The following is a 22,932-nucleotide window of genomic DNA, read 5'->3' as shown; positions in this document are numbered from 1 at the left end:
GAATATGGGAAAGACATTATTTTCTTTGGAATACAATTTGCAAACTGATGTGAATTTAACCAAAAAAAAAAATCTCTACTATATGCACAGCTTTGTGCCTGAAAGTACAAAAATGAATAAAGCACAGTGATTTCCTCAGCGAGTTCATGATCTTTTCAGAAGACAGTCATGTAATATTATAGGCCAAGGGAGTGCCATTCGTCAAGGTCCAGGGGCCTAACGCATGTGTTGAACCAGTGGGTCCATCCTGGCTATGAAGGAAGGATGGGTCTGAATTATAATGTGCTTTGAATGACTCAATTTAGATTTTATTCTGTGAACATGGAAAGGGTGGTGGAATTTTTCTAAGGACAGTTAACGTAATATTTTTTATTTTTTATAATTAACACTGTCATAACAAATTAAAATTTTATTTCATAAGCTAATTGAATGCAAAGATACAACATATTATTAATTCATAATGATCTTATATACATATTAAGAAATTATGTCTGTTCTTGAGTAATATGTGAATTTACATGGCAGAACCCATAATTTGCTTGAGAAATCCAGTTTGGGATTTGAGTTATCTGAATGATCATGTCCTGAAGTCTCTGCTACAAGCTCTCTGTCTGCCATCCAAGTAGTAAAACAGCTTTAGACAAGGCTGGTTGGTGCAGCTGCCCCATGGCTCTGCAATCCACCATCAATATCCCCAGCACAGATCCCGGGTCCTGAATTCTCTCTTGTGATCTCATCTCCATTCACTCTGGCTCTTCTGTCTCCCCTCCCCCACCAGAAAGCCCCCTTCCACTGTTGCTTCTCCTGACCCCCCAGTTTATGAAAAAACAAGCCATTTTAACCATTCCACTAGGGTTAAGGGTAAGGGAGCTGTTCTGTGGCAAGATGCTGGGGACCAGCTTGGCTCATCCAGGAAGTAAGGGGCTGGCTTAAACATTAAGTGGTTCAAATTCATGTACTGGCAAGTTAGTCTGCCTGGTGTCAACAAAACTTTGTATTGCCCAAGACCAGCTGAAAATAAAATATTAAATGTGCAGCAAAAAAAAAAAGAGGCTTGGTGCCTGTGGCTCAAGCGGCTAAGGCACCAGCCACATACACCTGAGCTGGCGGGTTCAAATCCAGCCCGGGCCCTCCAAACAACAATGACGGCTGCAACCAAAAAAATAGCTGGGCGTTGTGGCGGGCGCCTGTGGTCCCAGCTACTTGGGAGGCTGAGACAGGAGAATTGCTTAAGCCCAGGAGTTGGAGGTTGCTGTGAGCTGTGATGCCACAGCACTCTACCCAGGGCAATAGCTTGAGGCTCTGTCTCAAAAAAAAAATAAAAAAAAAAAGAGAAGAAATTATGTCTGTTCTAGAGATCTGTTACATAGCAATGTGACTTTAACACTACTGAACCATACACTTAAAAGTACTTGAAAATCAATTTTACATCATGTTTCTTTGCTATAATTTCTTTAAAAAAAATCATTCCTGAAAAGATTAGCTTATATAAATATCATTATAAAAGTCAAGCCTTATGTAGCTGGTTTTCTAGGGCAATGTTTTTCAACCTTTTTTTTTTTTTTATCTCAAAGCACACTTGAACTTATAGTTAAACTTCCATGGCACACTTAAATTATATTGATTTACCAAAAGAGTAAAAAAAAAAAAAAAAGAGTATATTACTGTGCTTTGAACTTCTTTTGAAAATAATGTAATTAATGATTTAAAACAATTTTTGTGATACACCTAAGATCCTCTCACTATGGCACACTGGTTGGAGATCACTATTCTAGGGAGAACATTCTATAATGACTAACATTAAATAAAATTCTTTACTCTTTAGCCCATTGAGTAGTCCAATTTTCTCAATGCCTTTAAAGAATCTCATCTTTGGCCACAGGAATTGAATCTTGGGTTGGTATAAGCATGGTTTTAGGGCATCAAAAATAACACAGCATTGTCATTTCATTTGTGTTTGTGTAAAAGCCTAGTTTCTCTTTAATTTACATATAAAATTTAACTTTCAAACTGAATGTTAAGTATTTTAAAGGATAAAGCAAATGTGTAAACATCAGAGTTTTTTGATCTTGTTCCTTTCTACCATGGAATATGAGTACAGAGCTTTTAAAATTTTTTTGTAACATAATTGTAACATAATTCACTCTTTGGTTGTTTATTATAAATAGGGGATAGGAAAATGGGAACAGTGGATAAAGAAATTGGAAGAAGCTCCTCCAATTCCTAAAGATATGTTGTTCAATGAAATAATTGTACCAACTCTGGACACAATTCGCTACTCGGCATTAATGGAATTGTTGACCACTCATGAAAAGCCTTCAATATTTGTAGGACCAACAGGAACTGGGAAGAGTGTTTACATTATTGTAAGTATTGCAAGAACATTATATATTGAAATGTATATAGTATTCCTAAGAATGTTACATTTTTTAGAATGTTATTTTTTTAATAGTAGACAAATATTTTTAAATACTCAAGTATTTTGATGTTTGAACCACAGAGAATTTTTGCGTTATTGCTTATTTATTTTAGAAAATTTATTAAAGATCTGATGCCATTTTATATCACTAAATTATTAACCCATTTATTTTAGTACTTCAATAAAAAAAGCTTTTTCAGGATGAGAATTTCATATCACTTGAAAAGTGTGTTTTAGTTAATGGTAATATTTTCTATGTTATTTTCCATCTGAAAGATTACTATGTAGTATTAGGACTGATCTTCCTTAATGATGTCTGGAATCATAACCATCATGTGTTAATTATAATTAAAATAAGTAGTACCCCCAGTCTCAGGAGCATGACACAGCTTATGGGGGAGAATGAAGGTGTCAGCAGTGGCCCCTCTTGCATTGCAGGCCCCACTTAATTCACATTCTCCCTATTAATGACGGTACCTGTTTCACAGTTCTTTATTGATTTTATTTTTAAATTTAATCCTTTAATCCTTTTGGGATATATTTGTGAATGTAGTTAAATAACTATCCCAGTATTATTTATTGAATAATCTCTTTTATAACAGATTGAAATAATACCTTTATCATAAACCAAATGCTTATAGGTATCAGGATATGCAAGAGGTGAGAAAGGGAGAAGTTTTCACTGGGACTTTAAATCACAGTGTTGATTTTGTCTGGATTTTAAAATAATAACAAAGTGTAAAAAGAGTTGAAGGATCTATCTGAGATCGTATCAAGAGTTGAGGAATGGAGACTTGACATAGTTAAAGGCAGTGGTTGGAAGGAAACACAGCCTTTTGTCATTTGTACCCTCATCAAATTTGGCCCAGGCAATAAACTGCACAACATAAAAATATCACTTGTAACAAAATTGGGGACATAACATAGTAATCTGCTTTAAAAAAAAAACAAAACTTGTATTTCCTATTTCATTATTCTTCTATAAGATGATTTTAAGAGTATCAGTATTAAATTCTATAATTTTATGGTAATTGATCCAAGTCCCTAATTTTTCTAACATTTTGCTTTAAAAATAAAACTGCATTAAATATTTTTGTAGCTAAATCTTTGTTTTTATTGATGTTTCTTTGCTCAGGAATAATTCCTAGATTTCTAAAAGTAGAATCTTTTAGAATTTTTTTTTTTTGCAGTTTTTGGCTGGGCTGGGTTTTGAACCCACCACCTCCGGTATATGGGGCCGGAGCCCTACTCTTTGAGCCACAGGCACCACCTAGAATTGTTGATTTTTTAATAAATGTTACATTGTTCCTTAAAAAGGTCATTGTCCACCATCATGCCTTTCAGGGACATTTCATTACCCCAGTTAATTGAGAGTTGATTATATTGTAAATAGTACAGATAGTACAGGTTGGAGTCTTAAAAATTTGTTCTGTGGGGAAAGAAAATATCATTTTGAGACAATGATATATAGTGCTTATTTCTGTAAAGAAATTTTACTTTATTTGAAGTAGGATTATATAAAGAAAATTTATTCATATTAAATGCTTAATGAAACTTTTGTATGTACTTACATTTAATATTACTGAAAAGATTAAGTAGAAAATTTAATATTTAAAGTGATTTTCTCTTCCAATTATTGCATGCCCAAATGTTTTGATTTTAAATAAATATTGACAAAATAAGTTGTATTCTAGTTAGAGATTATATAAAAACATAAGGAGTTATAATAACACTTTACAAAAAACATTCACTGAAGACACTCGCTGAGAGCCAATCTCCTGAGAGGTTTAACATCTCAGCTGTGATGAGGAAGGAGTCTATAATTTCACACAATTAATTAAACACATTGTTAATGAGTTTAAGGTAAAATAATTGTTAACAAATACAATATTTAGGATTCATTATGTTCATTTCTCATTTAAAGTAAGCTCTTTTGGCATATGAGTATTTTCCCCTTTTTCATAACTACATAGCTTTTATAGAATAATTTTAATTAACACATAATTTGATCATTGGATTAAAAAAAGAAACAAGTATTTTGTCTAAGTATATACTTGATTTTGACAGTGCTAGATGTTAACATCAAAAAATATCAAATCATTTTTCAAAGGACCAGCTGGAATTTTATCTGTGGAAGAATTAGATTGATAATTCATTTAAGCTGAAGAATGAAGCTTACTTGATAGTTTTTGAAAGCACAAATTTCATATATGTGATTTTTAAGGTATCCTGTTTAAAAGTAAAAATGTACTTATTTAGAATTTTTTATATTAATGACTATAAACTTCTGGATTTAGGAAAACATTCTGATAATGGTCTGATTTTTACATATACAGAACCATGCTGTATTAATTGTTCTCTTTAATTACTTTTTTTTGCTTTTTAAATTGTCATTTACATGATCTATTTTTGCCTGTTCTTTTACTGTAAGCATTTCTGCATCACTTAGGCTCAGCATGTAGCTGCATGTTGTACTTGTGTATGTTAATCTGAGTCCTTTTTTTCTTTTGATGGGCAAATTGATCTCAGAGACAGAAATTGTCAGAATAAGTCATTCTTCTGTATCGTATTTTCTATTTAGTTATGTTTTTTAAAAAATTTTCAGATTGATATAAGAGTACATGCGATTTGGATACATTGTTTATGTTTGTTAGGAAAAGTTCCAGTTGCATCATATTTGAGTCCTTCATCCAGTAGGTATGCCATAAAACCCTGCCTTATATCCATTAGGTGGGGACTGACTGAGCCCCTTCCTCTTGCCTTCTCCCCCTCCTTGAATTTAATTGTGTTTTTCCCCTTGTATGGGCCTGTAATTGTTCATCTGCTAGTTTCAAATTGGTATTTAGTACAAGGGCTGCTTAGTTTTCCATTCTTGTAATATTTTACCAAGGAGGATGTTCTTCCACTCCATCCAGATAAATATAAAAATGGAAAGTCTCCGTCATCTTTATGGCTGACTAGCATTCCATGGTATATATATATACCATAATTTATTAATCCATTCATGGGTTGGTGGGCACTTGGGTTGTCTCCCTATCTTTGTGATTGTGAATTGAGCTGCCGTAAACATTCAAGTGCAGATGTCCTATGGTAAAACAATTTTTTTTCTTCTGAGTAGATACCTAGTGTTAATCTATGGTTATGATAGGGTATTTATTTTTTTTCTTGCTATTGATTTAGAAGGTTATATAAATGATTTAAAATTCTTCTAGGGTTATTTAAATCTATTTAAAAGGTTTCTTCCTAAAGCCTATAATTTTTTTTCTAAATTCAGAGTTTTGAAATTATTAATACTTTGACAATATTTATCATTGACCTCCTTCCCCTACTCAGTTAGCTGGAAAGAGTGGAATATTGTTACTTTTCCTCCTAGTCCTTTCATTGTCTTCTGTTAAGACTGAGCTTTTTTAAAATCTGTTCCTTATTACCAAATTAATTTATTTGGTAGTTTTTAATATTGCATTTGGATTTCCTTTTTATAACTATTTATATTTATTATTCAGATTTGGTTTTGCTTCTAAATGGTCTTAATACTCACTGCCAAATCTTTCATGCCATGACTTATGTATGTGTTGAGTATTTATTTTCATTCTTGTTTCATGTAGTCTGCCCATCTATCTACCCAACAAAATTTTATTGATTACATACCAGAGATATAATTGTTAGCTAAAAAAAAATGCATTGTAATAAAAATAATTACATTGTATTCCATGTAGGCAAACAAAGTGCAATAATTTCTTGGAGTCTTAAGGCAATAATACAGAAAACATGTATGAAATTGCTTTGTCGTAAAATTATTATAGTTGTTGCTCAGAACAGAGGATTTTTAAGAATAAACAGAATAACATGTTTTCCAACTATTCTCTTTCTTGGAGTAATCTATCATTTACATTTAATTGTACAACCGTAGGCCTGGCCTGGTTGCTCAGGCCTGTAATCCTCTGGGAGCCAGGGCGGGTGGATTGCCTGAGTTCAGGAGTTAGAGACCAGCAAAGAAGAGTGAGTATGTGTATGTCTCACTCTAAACAAGAGTGAGACCCTCATCTCTAAAAATAGCTGGGCTTTGTGACAGGTGCCTGTAGTCCCAGCTACTTGGGAGGCTGAGGCAAGAGGATTATTCGAGCCCAAGAGTTGGAGGTTGTTGTGAGCTATGACACCACTGCATTCTACCAAGGGTGACAAAGTGAGACTCTGTCTCAAAAAAAAAAAAAAGTACAATCATAAAAATACCTTTAGTCATGAAATCATGAAAAATATATTCCTACATTTATTCTAAACCACACTATTCCTATTTTGCTATTCTAACTGGCTGACCCAGGTATGAACAAAAACTCTTCAAATACCTTAAAGAACTTCCATTTTAGAATGTATTCATTTTGTGAAAAATAAAATAATTTTAAATTTAAAAAGGTGGCTCTTGCTGAGGTGGTGGAAGGAGTGAAAATTTGCCGTACTTTTAAATCTCTGATCTTTGCTCTCCTTTCTTCTTTGTTTTCTTTCTGTTCTACCGCCCAATACTCCTGACATATGTGCTAGATATAGTTATCAATGGGAACATCACAGTCCCTTTTGAAAATATAAGTGTTGTCTTGATAAGTTACTATTTTAAAGTGTGTTTTCAAAAGTTTCATTTGCTTAATTATGGTAATGTTTAGTGTATAATGGCATCATGAAAAAGGGATTTGTTTGAGGTATTTTACCACAACGTTAATAATAATATTTTATACACAATAAAGCTGAATGCAGGAAACACTTACTGCAAGTAAAGTTTGGAACAAGCAAAACACCTCTCTTTTTGCCCTTCCTGCAAAATGATACTAGTATTCCTTAAGAAAATGTGATTTACTTAAGATTTTCTAGTGAATTGGCCTTTAAATGAGGAGGGTCATGCCTTCTCTAGGACTCTCAAGGGAGAGAAGGGGAAGGAAGGGAGCTTACTTTTAAGAGCTCCTCAGGAAATTCCTATAGACCCCATCCCTGTCATGCACCTTGATTAAATACAATTGTAATCCTGCTTGCCTCCCATTTAATTCCATTTTGAAAATACAACTATATCTTTAAGCTTTCTGACATACAGAAAGATAACTTGGTATGTAAGTGGAAAGACATTAAGGTATATTAAAAAGAATAATTGATCTGGAGAGAGACAAATAGCAATCTGAATTATTGCCCATCTCAGGGACCTCAGGTGAGTTTCCTAACTTCTGAGTCCTTGTGATTTCATGTTAAGAAGGAATGGGTTGTGAAAACCACAGATGCTAGGGCCCAGGAGAGAGAGAGAGAGAGACTACCCTGGCATGGTGACTCCTTTTTTTTTTTTTTATTGTTGGAAATTCATTGAGGGTACAATAAGCCAGGTTACACTGATTGCAATTGTTAGGTAAAGTCCCTCTTGCAATCATGTCTTGCCCCCATAAAGTGTGACACACACCAAGGCCACACACCCCTCCCTCCTTCCCTCTTTCTGTTCCCCCCCCATAACCATAATTGTCATTAATTGTCCTCATATCAAAATTGAGTACATAGGATTCATGCTTCTCCATTCTTGTGATGCTTTACTAAGAATAATGTCTTCCACGTCCATCCAGGTTAATACGAAGGATGTAAAGTCTCCATTTTTTTAATGGCTGAATAGTATTCCATGGTATACATATACCACAGCTTGTTAATCCATTCCTGGGTTGGTGGGCATTTAGGCTGTTTCCACATTTTGGCGATTGTAAATTGAGCTGCAATAAACAGTCTAGTACAAGTGTCCTTATGATAAAAGGATTTTTTTCCTTCTGGGTAGATGCCCAGTCATGGGATTGCAGGATCAAATGGGAGGTCTAGCTTGAGTGCTTTGAGGTTTCTCCATACTTCCTTCCAGAAAGGTTGTACTAGTTTGCAGGCCCACCAGCACTGTAAAACTGTTCCCTTCTCTCCACATCCACGCCAGCATCTGCAGTTTTGAGATTTTGTGATGTGGGCCATTCTCACTGGGGTTAGATGATATCTCAGGGTTGTTTTGATTTGCATTTCTCTAATATATAGAGATGATGAACATTTTTTCATGTGTTTGTTAGCCATTCGTCTGTCGTCTTTAGAGAAAGTTCTATTCATGTCTCTTGCCCATTGATCTATGGGATTGTTGGCTTTTTTCATGTGGATTAATTTGAGTTCTCTATAGATCCTAGTTATCAAGCTTTTGTCTGATTGAAAATATGCAAATATCCTTTCCCATTGTGTAGGTTGTTTCTTTGCTTTGGTTATTGTCTCCTTAGCTATACAGAAGCTTTTCAGTTTAATGAAGTCCCATTTGTTTGTTTTTGTTGTTGTTGCAATTGCCATGGCAGTCTTCTTCATGAAGTCTTTCCCCAGGCCAATATCTTCCAGTGTTTTTCCTATGCTTTCTTGGAGGATTTTTATTGTTTCATGCCTTAAATTGAAGTCCTTTATCCATCTTGAGTCAATTTTTGTGAGTGGGGAAAGGTGTGGGTCCAGTTTCAGTCTTTTACATGTAGACATCCAGTTCTCCCAACACCATTTATTGAATAGGGAGTCTTTCCCCCAAGGTATGTTCTTATTTGGTTTATCAAAGATTAGGTGGTTGTAAAATGTTAGTTTCATTTCTTGGTTTTCAATTCAATTCCAAGTGTCTATGTCTCTGTTTTTGTGCCAGTACCATGCAGTCTTGAGCACTATGGCTTTGTAGTACAGATTAAAATCTGGTATGCTGATGCCCCCAGCTTTATTTTTGTTACAGAGAACTGCCTTAGCTATACAGGGTTTTTTGTCCGGTTCCGTACAAAACGCAGAATCATTTTTTCCAAATGTTGAAAGTACGATGTTGGTATTTTGATAGGAATGGCATTGAATAGGTAGATTGCTTGGGAAGTATAGACATTTTAACAATGTTGATTCTTCCAAGCCATGAGTATGGTATGTTCTTCCATTTGTTAATATCCTCTGCTATTTCCTTTCTGAGGATTTCATAGTTTTCTTTATAGAGGTCCTTCACCTCCTTCGTTAGGTATATTCCTAGGTATTTCATTTTCTTTGAGACTATGGTGAAGGGAGTTGTGTCCTTAATTAGCTTCTCATCTTCACTGTTATTGGTGTATACAAAGGCTACTGACTTGTGGACATTGATTTTATATCCTGAAACATTACTGTATTTTATGATGACTTCTAGGAGTCTTGTGGTTGAATCTTTGGGGTTCTCTAAGTATAAGATCATGTCGTCAGCAAAGAGGGAGAGTTTGACCTCCTCTGCTCCCATTTGGATTCCCTTTATTTCCTTGTCTTGCCTAATTGTATTGGCTAGAACTTCCAGCACTATGTTGAATAGTAAAGGTGACAGAGGACAAACTTGTCTGGTTCCAGTTCTAAGAGGAAAAGCTTTGAGTTTTACTCCATTCAGTAAAATATTGGCTGTGGGTTTGTCATAGATAGCTTCAATCAGTTTTAGAAATGTGCTACCTATGCTTATACTCTTCAGTGTTCTAATTAGAAAAGGATGCTGGATTTTATCAAATGCTTTTTCTGCATCTATTGAGAGGATCATGTGATCTTTATTTTTGCCTCTGTTAATATGGTGGATAACGTTTATAGACTTGCGTATGTTAAACCAGCCTTGCATCCCTGGGATGAAGCCTACTTGGTCATGATGAATGACTTTTTTGATGATAAGCTGTAATCTATTGGCTAGGATTTTGTTGAGAATTTTCGCGTCTATGTTCATGAGTGAGATTGGTCTGAAATTCTCCTTTTTGTTTGGGTCTTTTCCTGGTTTTGGTATCAGGGTGATGTTTGCTTCATAGAATGTGTTGGGGAAGATTCCTTCTTCCTCAATTTTTTGGAATAATTTCTGCAGTACAGGAATAAGCTCTTCCTTGAAGGTTTGATAGAATTCTGGAGTGAAGCCATCTGGACCAGGGCATTTTTTGGTTGGAAGCTTTTTTATTGTTTCTTTGATGTCAGTGCTTGAAATTGGTCTGTTCAGGAGCTCTATTTCTTCCTGGCTGAGTCTAGGGAGAGGGTGTGATTCCAAATATTGATCCATTTCTTTCTCATTGTCAAATTTCTGGGCATAGAGTTTCTGGTAGTATTCAGAGACGATCTCTTGTATCTCTGTGGGATCAGTTGTTATTTCCCCTTTATCGTTTCTGATTGAGGTTACTAGAGATTTTACTTTTCTATTCCTCGTTAGTCTGGCCAATGGTTTATCTATTTTATTTATTTTTTCAAAAAACCAACTCCTTGTTTCATTAATTTTCTGAATGCTTCTTTTGTTTTCAATTTCATTGATCTCTGATTTGATTTTGTATATTTCTTTTCTTCTACTGAGTTTAGGCTTAGATTGTTCTTCTTTTTCCAATTCCATAAGATCTCTTGTGAGATTGTTGATGTGCTCTCTTTCTGTTTTTCGAATGTAGGCATCTAAAGCGATGAATTTTCCTCTCAAAACTGCTTTTGCAGTATCCCACAGGTTTTGGTAGCTTGTGTCTTCATTGTTGTTATGTTCAATGAAGTTAATGATTTCCTGTTTTATTTCTTCCTGCACCCATCTGTTATTCAATGTTTAATTTCCATGCCTTTGGTGGGGTCGAGCATTTTCGTTAGAGTTGAGTTCCACCCTTAGTGCCTTATGGTCTGAGAAGATACAAGGTAAAATTTTAATTCTTTTGATTCTGTTGATATTTGTTTCGTGTCCCAGGATATGATCAATTTTGGAGAATGTTCCATGGGATGATGAGAAGAATGTATATTCTTTATCTTTGGGATGGAGTGTTCTATATGCATCTATCAAGCACAGTTGTTCTACGGTCACATTTAAATCTCTTATATCCTTGTTTAATTTCTGTTTAGAGGATCTGTCCATCTCTGTAAGAGGAGTGTTAAGGTCCCCTGTTATTATGGTATTATCAGATATCATATTGCTCAGACTGAGTAAGGTCTGTTTCAAGAATCTGGGAGCATTTAAATTGGGTGCATAAAAATTTAGAATTGAAATGTCTTCTTGTTGTATTTTTCCCTTGACCACTATAAAGTGACCATCTTTGTCTTTTTTGACTTTAGTTGCTTTAAATCCACATGTATCTGAAAATAAGATTGCAACTCCTCTTTTCTTCTGAATTCCATTTGCCTGAAAAATTGTCTTCCAACCCTTGACTCGGAGCTTTAATTTGTCTTTTGAAGCCAGGTGTGTTTCTTGCAGACAGCAAATGGATGGCTTGTGTTTTTTAATCCAGTCAACCAATCTATGTCTCTTCAGTGGGGAATTCAAGCCATTAACATTTATTGAGATAATTGATAAGTGTGGTAGTATTCTATTCGTCTTATTTGGTGAGAGTCCATTGCTTAGTTTTATCTTTTGCATCAGTGTGGAGGTTAGGTTCTGTCCTTTAATTTCTGAGTTCTTACTTCGCTGCTGATCCATTGTGGTGGTCAGTGTGCAGAACAGGTTGAAGTATTTCCTGTAGAGCTGGTCTTGTGGCGAATTTCCTCAATGTTTGTATATCCATAAATGATTTGATTTCTCTGTCAATTTTGAAGCTTAGCTTAGCAGGGTACAGAATTCTGGGCTGGAAATTCTTCTGTTTAAGTAGATTAAAGGTAGATGACCATTGTCTTCTTGCTTGGAATGTTTCATTAGAGAAGTCTGCGGTCACTCTGATGGATTTGCCCCTGTAGGTCAACTGGCACTTAATCCTGGCAGCTTGCAGAATCTTTTCTTTTGTCTTGACTTTGGACAGGTTCATCACAATGTGTCTTGGAGAAGCTCGGTTAGAGTTGAGGCGACCTGGGGTCCGATAGCCCTCTGAAAGCAGTGTGTCAGAATCTTTGGTGATATTTGGGAAATTTTCTTTTATAATATTCTCTAGTATGGCTTCCATTGCTCTGGGGCATTCTTCTTCCCCTTCTGGAATTCCTATAACTCGTATGTTGGAACGCTTCATAAAGTCCCATAATTCTTACAGTGAATGTTCTGCTTTCTCTCTCTTCTTTTCTGCCTCTTTTACTATCGGAGTTATCTCAAAAACTTTGTCTTCTACCTCTGAAATTCTTTCTTCTGCATGGTCTAACCTGTTGCTGATACTTTCCATTGCATCTTTATGTTCCCTAATTGACTGTTTCAGTTCCTTCAGCTCTGCTATATCCTTTTTATATTCTTCATATCGTTCATCTCTTATTTGATTCTGTTTTCGAATTTCCTTTTGGTTATTTTCCACTTTATTAGCAGTTTCCTTCATTGTTTCCATCATTTCTTTCATTGTTTTCAACATGTGTATTCTAAATTCCCTTTCTGTCATTCCTAATATTTCTGTATAGGTGGAATCCTCTGCAGTAGCTACCTCATGGTCCCTTGGCGGGGTTGTTCTGGCCTGGTTCTTCATGTTGCCTGGAGTTTTCTGCTGATTCTTCCTCATGAGTGATTTCTTTTATCTGTTTCCTTGCCCTAATTTTCTTTTCACTTCCTCTTGCTCTTTAAGTTCTCGTGCCTGTGGACTAAGGGTTACAGGACTAGAAGGGTGAGAAAGTTGAAGAGCAAAAAAGGGATGAAAGAAAGGAGGACTGAGTGATAAGAAAAAAAAAGAAAAATAGAGAAAGGAGAGGAGGTGGGTAAAAGGAGTATTGACAAAAAGAAGAGAGGCACAGAAAGAGGGAGACAGAGCAATATAGGTGTACAGTAGGGTACTTTGATACAACCTTAAAAAAAAACCACCTTCTGGGGGTGCCCAGTTGGGTGGTTCCCTTGAGGTCAGCAGCTCTTTGCTAACCTGATCAGACACAGTACCTCACCTCCACCAAGTAGAGAGGAAAGAGAAAAATGCTATAAATCAAACCAAAACAAGCAAACAGAAAACTTTACAGGATAAAATTGGGTGGAAAACCAAATAATAGCGGTAGAAACACTAACAAAAATGAAGTTCTAATTATTGAAATAGGCAGCAATGGGAAATTATAGTTGAACTAGAAAAATTGAGAAAGAAAAAGGATCTGTATGGAAAATGTTGAACTTAAAAAAACAAAACAACAATCAACATCAAAATAAACAAAGAAAAAACAACCAAACCAAAAAAAAAAAAAAAACACAACCAAAAACAAAGCAGTATGTATATGTTATTGAATATTGTCTGTGCAACACGTGGTCTTCTTGGGTATGAGATGTTAATCACAGTTCTGATATGACTGGAGGCTGCTAGTTTCTCAAACCCCAGCAGGTAGACACCCTAAATCTCTCTTCAGCCCACTTAAAAGGCACTTTGAACTTGTTCATTTGCTGAGCAGAAGCTGTCTCAGGGAAGTGCTTGTCGCTGGAATCACTGCTGAAGTGGCTATCCACTTACCCTGTGTGCCAAAACTGGTCTCCCTCTGCCCCCGAGGGTTAGGGCTGCAAGGCGGCTCAGACCCCACCCTTAGGCTATTTGGTCGCTGGGTTACCCGCTCCCACCCAATTCTAGCTCTGCGACCCTGAGGGGGGAGCTTGCCAGGGCAGATCGCTCACAATGGCTGCCTGTGACCCAGAGCGGAACACTATTAGCTTCGTCTGTCTCAGTGGCTCAGACTTTGGGCCCTAGACAAAGGCCAAAGTTCTCCGCACTCCCGCTCAGGCTCTCCCCAAGGCAGTTCAGTTGAGTGCCAAGTCCAAAGACACCAAAACAGTTCACAGGTAAGGCCTTTCTGGTTTGTAGTCTCGCTGCTACTGAACTTACAGTTGCGGGCGGGTTTAGACGGATTGAACACACGCGACCACTTGCCGGTTTTCCACTGTTTTAGTCCTCCTCTTCGGGTCCAGAAGTCTCTCGCTGACTCCCTGTATCCTCTCAGGGGTGATGATAGGCAGATCCCACCAGCCAGAGATGCCTGGAGTCCTATCTCCCCAGACTCACGGTGCCCAGATGCAAGGAAGCTGTTACTCGGCTGTCATCTTGCTCCGCCTCAGCATGGCAACTCTTATTCCTACTGATTCCATCTAGTGTTACATTGTTATGACACTTAAGGTTAAATTCCAGCTTGTCAACAATGATGCTCAGTGTTTATTTTTAAATGTCAAAACATAATTCCAACTATGGCTCGTTTTATTATTTTCTGTTATACAGAATTTTCTTTTAAATCAACTCAACAAGGAAGTCTACAAACCTCTGCTAATTAACTTCTCAGCACAAACTACAGCAGCTCAAACTCAGAATATTATCATGTCAAAATTGGACAAAAGAAGAAAGGGAGTTTTTGGTCCTCCTCTGGGCAAGAGAATGGTAATGGATTTTTGTTTCTGTACACATGGTACAACATGGGCACTGTTCATGTACATTGCTGTAGTCAGAACGAGAAAATCCAATTTACTAGGGATTGACATCTTTTTGTATAGTTTTTTTTTTTTTTTGCAGTTTTGGCTGGGTCCGGGCTTGAACCTGTCACCCCTGGTATCTGGGGCTGGAGCCCTATTCCTTGAATCAAAAGGTGCCACCATTTGTATAGTTTTTTAAATCACATTTTGAATAAAAATTTTTTCTAAAAGTGTGGTCATATTTGTATGTATGTTAGACAATTTGATGTTAAAAATTAGCAGTTGCCCTTTGAATTGAAAGTAGAATATGCATCTGAGAAATTATCTACCTTCCTACTTCTTCCATTAACATTTTTACTCAGCAGTCTTTGGTGCTTGCTTTTTCAGGAAAAAAAAAGACAAACATATTTTGAGAAACAAATTATATGAGTGTCACACGTCACTTCTGACACCACTTGTCAGGCCCCAGGACTGGCCAGGTCTCAGGCAGGCTTAACTAGGTTCTGGACACGAACTGCTAAGTTACCTTGCTCAGGTCTGTTAGGTGTCTGAGGGCTATCTATAGCTGGAGAGAGTCTGAGAGAGAGTAAAGCAGTCTTCTTAGAAAGATAGATCTTAGTCTTTAGCAGAGCCTGGTAACCTTCAGCAGAGAGATGCTGTGCTGGCGTTCTGCAGGCAGAAGAGGAGACAGAGTCAGAGTAAACAGGTCCGTGATAGAATGCGCATGCTCCTGACTGCCTGCTCCTCCAGCCTAATATAAGGCTGATCTCGTGCCTCTCAACACCACAGGTGTAGAGACTGCCAATTCACCACTGCTCTCATCTTGCAAGCTCTCTTGCTTGTTAGGAGAGCTAAATCCATCTCCATGCCCTTTCCACCAAAGTGTTTCATTATTGAGCTATACAGGTATTTCTTATAACTCTCACTCTTCCTAGCCATAGGCTATACAGGCTGCTACATATGAGAAAATTAATAAGTCCTTGATAATAATGGGAATGTTTCCCTATTTCTAGATAAATAGGAATGTTAAAAGCATGACTGTTAAGGATGTTATTCTTACTCGAAAAAGAAGCCATCACTTCCCTTTATGTACTCTACAAGAAGATAATCTAAGTATTTGCCTCAACATTGTTTCCACAGTGGGACTCTATGTTAAGATGCTAATATTTTCTAATACCTCTTCTCTTTCAATTTTCAGGTTGTCTTTGTAGATGATGTCAATATGCCTGCTCGGGAGGTATATGGGGCTCAACCTCCCATTGAGTTACTCAGGCAGTGGTTAGATCATTGGAATTGGTATGACCTAAAAGATTGTTCTATGATTAAACTAGTGGACATTCAGATCATGTGTGCAATGGGACCTCCAGGTACATTTTAAGATTATTACGATGGAAAATTACTCTAGCTGTATCTATAGAGATAACTGGGGAAAACCTCTTTTGAGTTCCAGTGTGTGTATATATGTTTTCTATGTTTATCCACTGTGACCTAAGGGAGTATAAGACAATGGCCAACTCTGTAAAGCGTGACCTAGGTTGGGCCATTTGCCCACCAACTCTTCCAGATCCTTTTTTCTCCTGCCTTCTGAGATTTTGCTCCACATTTCCTGTTTCTGCCTTTCTAGAACCAGATTCCCTGGGGCAGCTCATTTTCCTCCATGCCATTCCTTAGTGATTCAGCCATATAGAATGTTCCTGCTTCAGAGATGATCTTTCTTTTCTACTCCAGTCTCTGAATTTAGACAGGCTGCAGAGAAGAATTTAAGTAGGAAATGGCCAAAATAGTTAACTACACTAAATATCCTTTACATTTCCAAGAGAAACTTACAAGTTCAAAAGAATCTCTAAGTAGCGATTTATTTTTTTAAGCTAGGTGTCTAAAATGGTTTGATGCAACTAACTAAATATCTTTAAATGTTCTCTGCATTACCTCAAGCCAGTATTCTACTCTTAAAAATATTATTTCTTGATATACCACTTCAGGGAAATCTCTCTGGTATCTGCTTGCTAACCCCAACCTTTATCTGACCTATAATGCAGTTTGCTCTGAGTCAGTAATTGATCTCTGCACATTCCCCCAACCACTTTGAATAATCTTTTCTAATAAAAGACTATATCATTCCTGGGACTCCAATGGTTCCTCTTTGTCTCCCCCAATTGCCCCAAGCCAGTCATTTGTACTCATTTGCCCACTTGTCCCTGCCTCTTCAGGCACTGGAAAGAAGAGTAGGCTGAATGCGTAATGTAGCTTTTCCTCTTAGACCTGATTTCCATTTTCTAAAAGTACCACAATTTTTGAGGAAGGGTTGAAGTCAGAGCTGGGGTACATGACCTCTTACCTTTCTTCATCCCTTTCATCATGTCTTCAAACTTGCCCAGATAAATCAGTGTTCGTTATACTTTTATAAGTACATAGACATATGTCACTGTTAGGATCTATAGACTCATTGCTACCAGTTATACGATTTCACAAATGCATGTTTTCAGAAGCACCATGCTAAAATTTAATGATAAAAGTAAAATATTTATCTGACTTCAAATAAACATAAAATATGAACCTATATATTTATACAAAATATATATTAAATGTATGAAACACTTTTAAATTCACTTCTTTATCAAAGATTTCATGATAAAATCCCCTTTAAAAATAAATGCAGTTGTGTATTTATTTTAAAAATAATACAATTTTACAAAATGATGTGTTAAATGTGATCATTCCTTTATGAAAGAATTATTCCTTAAAGAACTTTTACATTTTCCAAGATAAATTTATAGGTTCAAAGTAATCTTTCATTATTTTGTGAAAAATCCCCCAATTTTTAGAGATTTAAGCAGCCCATGAAGAGGCAGAATGAACTACACAGATGACTTAGAGAAATGTATTTCACAATGTGGGGGGAAAAATTAGACTATCTGGCAGGGGGTAGTAAATTTCTGCCTATGGGAAGCACTTTAGAGTTTTGTCAGTCCAATTCACGAGGGTCATATTAATATTGTTTAATATTGTGTCTTTATATTGTAATGAGAATGTTTACCATTTACTGCTTTGGGCTGTGAACTTTGGACAATACGACTAATGGCACATTCTGTCTGATTTGATTTCTCTTAGTAACACAGATCTGACCAAAGATTATGCCTACCTAGTTGAACTCATTCAGATAATTTAACTAGAGAAATAACACTTGGAGTTTAAGGGAAAAATAGTTTAGATTTCAGGGTTATACAAAGAGATGATTACCCTTAACTTCTTTGTGTGCCAGGAATTTATCCATTTTTCAAGTTATTTTAAACAGAAAATGTTGTAGAAAATACTCTTGTGTATATACTAGTAACACTGTTAAGAGTTATACTTTTTAATATTTAGGTGGTGGCCGAAATCCAATAACTCCTCGATACACGCGACATTTCAATATTATAACAATCAATGAGTTTAGTGATAAATCCATGTATACAATCTTCTCTAGAATCTTAAATTGGCATTTAAAAATCTGGTAAGTAATTTAATGTTTATTTTTTCATTGAGAGGTTTACATTATTTTAGAAACACATCAACATAACTAGTATTCCTCAAATATTTCCACAAAGAAATATTTTTTTCCACACAGAAATATCTTATGGATAGTAGAAGTCTTGGCTTTTGACACTATTCTCAGAAAACTGGTATTCCTTGCCCTCTCCAGTGGTGATGGAAGAGACAGCTGGCTTCTTGTCAAGCCAGAAATTAAATATAGCCAGTCTTTCCAAATGAATATTCTTTCCCATGTGCTTTTTACCCTAATTATAAGCTTTATCCTTTCTATCAATATCTTGACTCACTATTTTATTCTCCTCTTCCTTTTTCTTTTTTCCTTAGTGTTTTTCTAGGTATTTTTATTTTCTTCCTTCTCTTTCTCTGAAAATATGTTACCTGTTTCAGCAATGTTTCAGTTGTAAATGCTAGGGAGTAAAAGAGGCCGGGAGGCATTTCTCTAGTGGATACTGGATTTGGAATTACAATATCTGGGTTTCTTGATTGGCTCCTCTGTTTACTGTTCAAATCATTTTAAGCTTATTAAGCTGTCTCTGATTTAGTCACAGTGTTCCTTCAGAAATAATATAAGATAGTGAATATAAATTAGCTTTAAAAGAAATAAAAATTGATTTATTATTATTACTATAATGATGATTTTATGAATCAAATTGATTTAATCAAAATTAAAATTTCATGTGAGTCATGCTAAATGTCATTTATGTGTGATAATTCCATATTGCTAACATTTTTCTTTTCTTTTTATTTAAAAAATAATTTTAAGCTATAAATTTCCAGAAGACTTTCTCGAAATGACCACACAAATTGTAAATGGCACAATGATCCTGTATAAAGAAGCAATGAAGAACCTTTTGCCTACTCCAGCAAAATCTCACTACTTGTTCAACCTCCGTGATTTCTCCCGTGTCATTCAAGGTGTTTGTTTGTCAAGACCAGAAACAGCAGAAACCGGTGATGTAATTAAACGTCTTTGGGTTCATGAGGTAAATTTCCATGTTACTGAAATGTGATTATATAAGAAACCACTGGACAAAAAGTGGGAAAAAAATATTAAGCACCAGGTGTTGTGGCTCATGCCTGTAATCCCAGCATTTTGGGAGGCCAAGGCAGAAGGATCACTTGAGGTCAGAAGGTCAAGGCCAGCTTGGGCAACATAATGAGACCTTGTCTCTACCAAAAATAAGTAAGTAAATAAATAAATTTTTAAAAAGAAATATTCATCAATTTATATTGCTGAAATTCATTCAGCTATTTGGAATTATAAAGGCCAATGAGCAAGATAATTTTTAAATATATTTAACACAAACATATTTTATGATGTTTAAAATGTTGTATCACCATATTCAGGAATTTCTGTTGATTTATAGGGTAGTTCAAAGTAGAGATCACGGGCGGCGCCTGTGGATCAGCGGGTAGGGCGCCGGCCCCATATGCCGAGGGTGATGGGTTCAAACCCAGCTCCAGCCAAACTGCAACAAAAAAATAGCCGGGCATTGTGGCGGGCACCTGTAGTCCCGGCTACTCGGGAGGCTGAGGCAAGAGAATCGCCTAAGCCCAGGAGTTGGAGGTTGCTGTGAGCTGTGTGACGCCACGGCACTCTACCAAGGGCAATAAAGTGAGACTCTGTCTCTACAATAAAAAAAAAAAATAAGAAAAGAAAAAAAACAAAGTAGAGATCACTTTTAAGTCAGCTTCTTTTATGTGACTTTATCTTTGTTTTTATGTTTTTCAGGTTGAATTCTGATCTTTATTAGTTTGACTTCAAATAATTTTTGAGATAGAACACGTTATAAGACATTTTTATAAGAAGTAAATTTATATTACTTATTTGTAGTCTCACTAGTTGCCAAAAGAATTACAAAGCAAACCAGTTTGAGAATTCATAGTTTGAGAGCACAGAAACTATATAAAAACGTATTTAAGCTCTTCAGGGCATAGGTATGTGGGTTAGTATTTTCTTATAAAAACTGGTGGAAATGTTGCTGGACCAAGGAGTCCATCTGCCTATCACCCAGTCCAATCAGAAAGTGGATGAGACATCAACAGTTTCACTTTTACTAACAGAAAAGCCAGCAATTTCAGAGAAGTAAGGATATCTCCACAAAGAGCTGTTCCTCTTTCTGGTTTCTTTTTGTTATTTTTATACCTTCACAGTAAAAGCATACATCAGCAGCATTATTAATCAGCATAATATATACTAAACAAACCCCCCCCCCTTATAGGTCACAAGGTCAAAATATCTCTCACTTTCAAGGTGGCTGTATCTTCAAAGTATTTTAAGTTGGACTAAAGTTATAGCCAGTTAACACTTCACTGAGTGCACAAATGCCCTGGGTCCTTGACTGGTAACATGGAGTCCAATTCCCCAACGTATCTATGACAGGAGGCTTTGGAAGTGAAAAAATCATCTCCAGATGTTAGCACCAGGGCTCATTTGGCCTTGTTAGGGCCTGGCCAGCAGCACCCTGCACGAAATGGTTGTTCAGGTTAACGGTGACTGCTATGGGGGGGTGAGGGTGGGGGGGAGGAAGAGAATAAAAAAACTAATACATCAAAAATGATAGTTCAATATTTTTAAATGGGCAAATAATGTGAAAAAATAGGAGAAAACATTTTCTTCCATTTTAATATAGAAATAATATAGTTATTTTAGTTTTAACAATATAATTAAGAAACCTAGAATATGGGAATATGCCAATATGTTAAAACCATGTGTTGGAGAGACAGGATCATAAAAAGTGCTTTAAGATCCAGTTTCCTTAGGCTTTTTAGGCGTGCATATACATTTTGTATTCCTAATCCTCACACATTCAAATATTTGTCCACGTGGAGATCCACTCCACTTAGAAATTTTGGCCACAGTAAGGTCTCTAAAACCAATTCTTTGGAAAAGATGATAAGAGATTCTTGGAGCACTCTACTGAAGGTTGTTTATTTGCCTGGGGAGGACCCATATTTTGGGACATGGCCCTAAATAGGCCTTATGTGTGGTGGGTAATAGAAAGGTGCTGAAACAGAGGGAGGCTAGAGGGGGAGACCATGCTGAGTTCATTGAAGAAGTGTATCTCGGTGTGTTACAGCTGCTATAACAAGGTACCTTAAACTGGATAGCCTGATCAACAACAGAAATGGATTTCTCACAGTTCTGGAATAGGGAAGTCCAAGATCAAGATGCTGGAAGATCTGTTGTCTTGTGAGGGCTTGTTTCATGGTTCATAGATGGTGCCTTCTCACTGTGTCCTTACATGGTGCTAGGGGCAAGGAGCTCTCTGGTCTCCTTTATAAAGCTAGAAATTCCATTCATGAAGGCTCTGCCCTATAACCTAGTCACCTCCCAAAAGCTCCCACCTCTTGATCTCATCACTGTGGGAGTGAGGATTTCAACATATAAATTTCAGGAAGACAGAACTTCAGGCCATAGCAGAATGTATTGGCTAAAGCAGCATTTAGTCATGGGTGAATCTTATTCTAGGAAGCAGCTTGCTTCTTCCACTTCAGGAGCTTTGCGTTTGCTATTCCTCCTGCTTGGAGCACTTCTTCTCCATTATCCATAAAGCTTGACTGCTGAGCTCCTTCAGATCTTTCCTCAAATATCCCTTATCACCCAAGCTGGCACTGGGTCAACCCTGCACCCCTCAGCTCTATCACCCATCCCTTGCTTTGTTCTTCTTCATAACACTGAACATCACGTGCCACCTAAATTTGTGGCTTACTTACCGTCTTTCCTACAATGGAGGCTTTGAAAGGGAGAAAGTGAACAAATGAAAGGGAGAAAGGAAGGCAGGCTTGCTATGTAACGTGCTCTGTCACTTGGGATTATATGTGCCAGTGCTTTCTTCTACTATGGGGATAGTTTGTACAAGTATGTGCTGTCGTGTACTTATGGCACATATAATTGCGTTTTAGCATTTGGCATATTTTATATGGTATTAGATGACAGATTGAGTTTTGGCATGGCTGTTAAGGTCTTCGGACATTTAATGAGGTTAACTACTTCACATTTATATATGTATATAAAATGTTTTGAATTAAATTCCTCAGCTTAAAGCCCTGCCATAGTGCTTTCCTTCAGAGGAATTCAGACGAGAAGTCGGTGTCCATAGTACCTGGTCTGTATGCCTCTTCCTCTGTTCCCCTTAGGCTGCCTGTCACTTGCTCTCACCAGCAGCGCAGGACTCCTGGCTATTTTCTCTGCCAGAAATGCTTTTCCCCCAGATAGCGATCCTCTCAGCTACCCCCCTTTCTGCCTTCCATTAAATCTTTCCTTCTCAATGAGGCCTGTACTGACCTTCCTACTTAATACTAAATTCTGACATCCTGCCCACACCCTAGAAGTTCCATTTTCTTATCCTGTTTTATTTTCCTTCTTTCCATAACATTTATTAACTTCTAGCATGCTATTAATGTATTTGTCCTGTTTATTATCTACTTCCCTCAGATAGCAGGCAAGCTCCAGGAGAGCAGAGATTTCTCCTTTTTGTTCACCAGTCTATCTACAGTGCTGAGAACAATGGTTGGCACATTATTCTCAACATTCCAAAAACGGGAAGTGATTGAGCTTAACACTCTAACTTGTGCTTCATTTCTATTCACTCAAAAAAGATTCCTTCAGGGTCTAATTTGTGTCAGATACTATTCTAGGTATACTCTCCCTTTCCAAACATCACTGCCACACAAGAAAACCTAATGTAATCTTACTAAATGGTTT

At 36.6% G+C, this 22,932-nt stretch overlaps 1 protein-coding gene across 1 annotated transcript in view; it reads left to right on the top strand.

Annotated features, from left to right (window-relative positions):
- The window catches only part of DNAH7 (dynein axonemal heavy chain 7), a 324,659-nt gene that overhangs the window by 174,896 nt on the left and 126,831 nt on the right, over positions 1-22,932 (top strand). Inside the window, exons 36-40 of the mRNA XM_053597477.1 lie at positions 2,169-2,366; positions 14,506-14,661; positions 15,892-16,060; positions 18,060-18,186; positions 18,988-19,207. Of these exons, the coding sequence (XP_053453452.1) occupies positions 2,169-2,366; positions 14,506-14,661; positions 15,892-16,060; positions 18,060-18,186; positions 18,988-19,207 (870 nt within the window). The remainder of the gene's footprint in view (positions 1-2,168; positions 2,367-14,505; positions 14,662-15,891; positions 16,061-18,059; positions 18,187-18,987; positions 19,208-22,932) is intronic.

Source organism: Nycticebus coucang, chromosome 7 (genome assembly GCF_027406575.1).
Source record: "Nycticebus coucang isolate mNycCou1 chromosome 7, mNycCou1.pri, whole genome shotgun sequence".
Classification (NCBI taxonomy): Eukaryota; Metazoa; Chordata; class Mammalia; order Primates; family Lorisidae; genus Nycticebus; species Nycticebus coucang.
The sequence above is the reverse complement of the archived record's forward strand: the minus strand, read 5'-3'. Positions and strand labels throughout refer to the sequence as shown.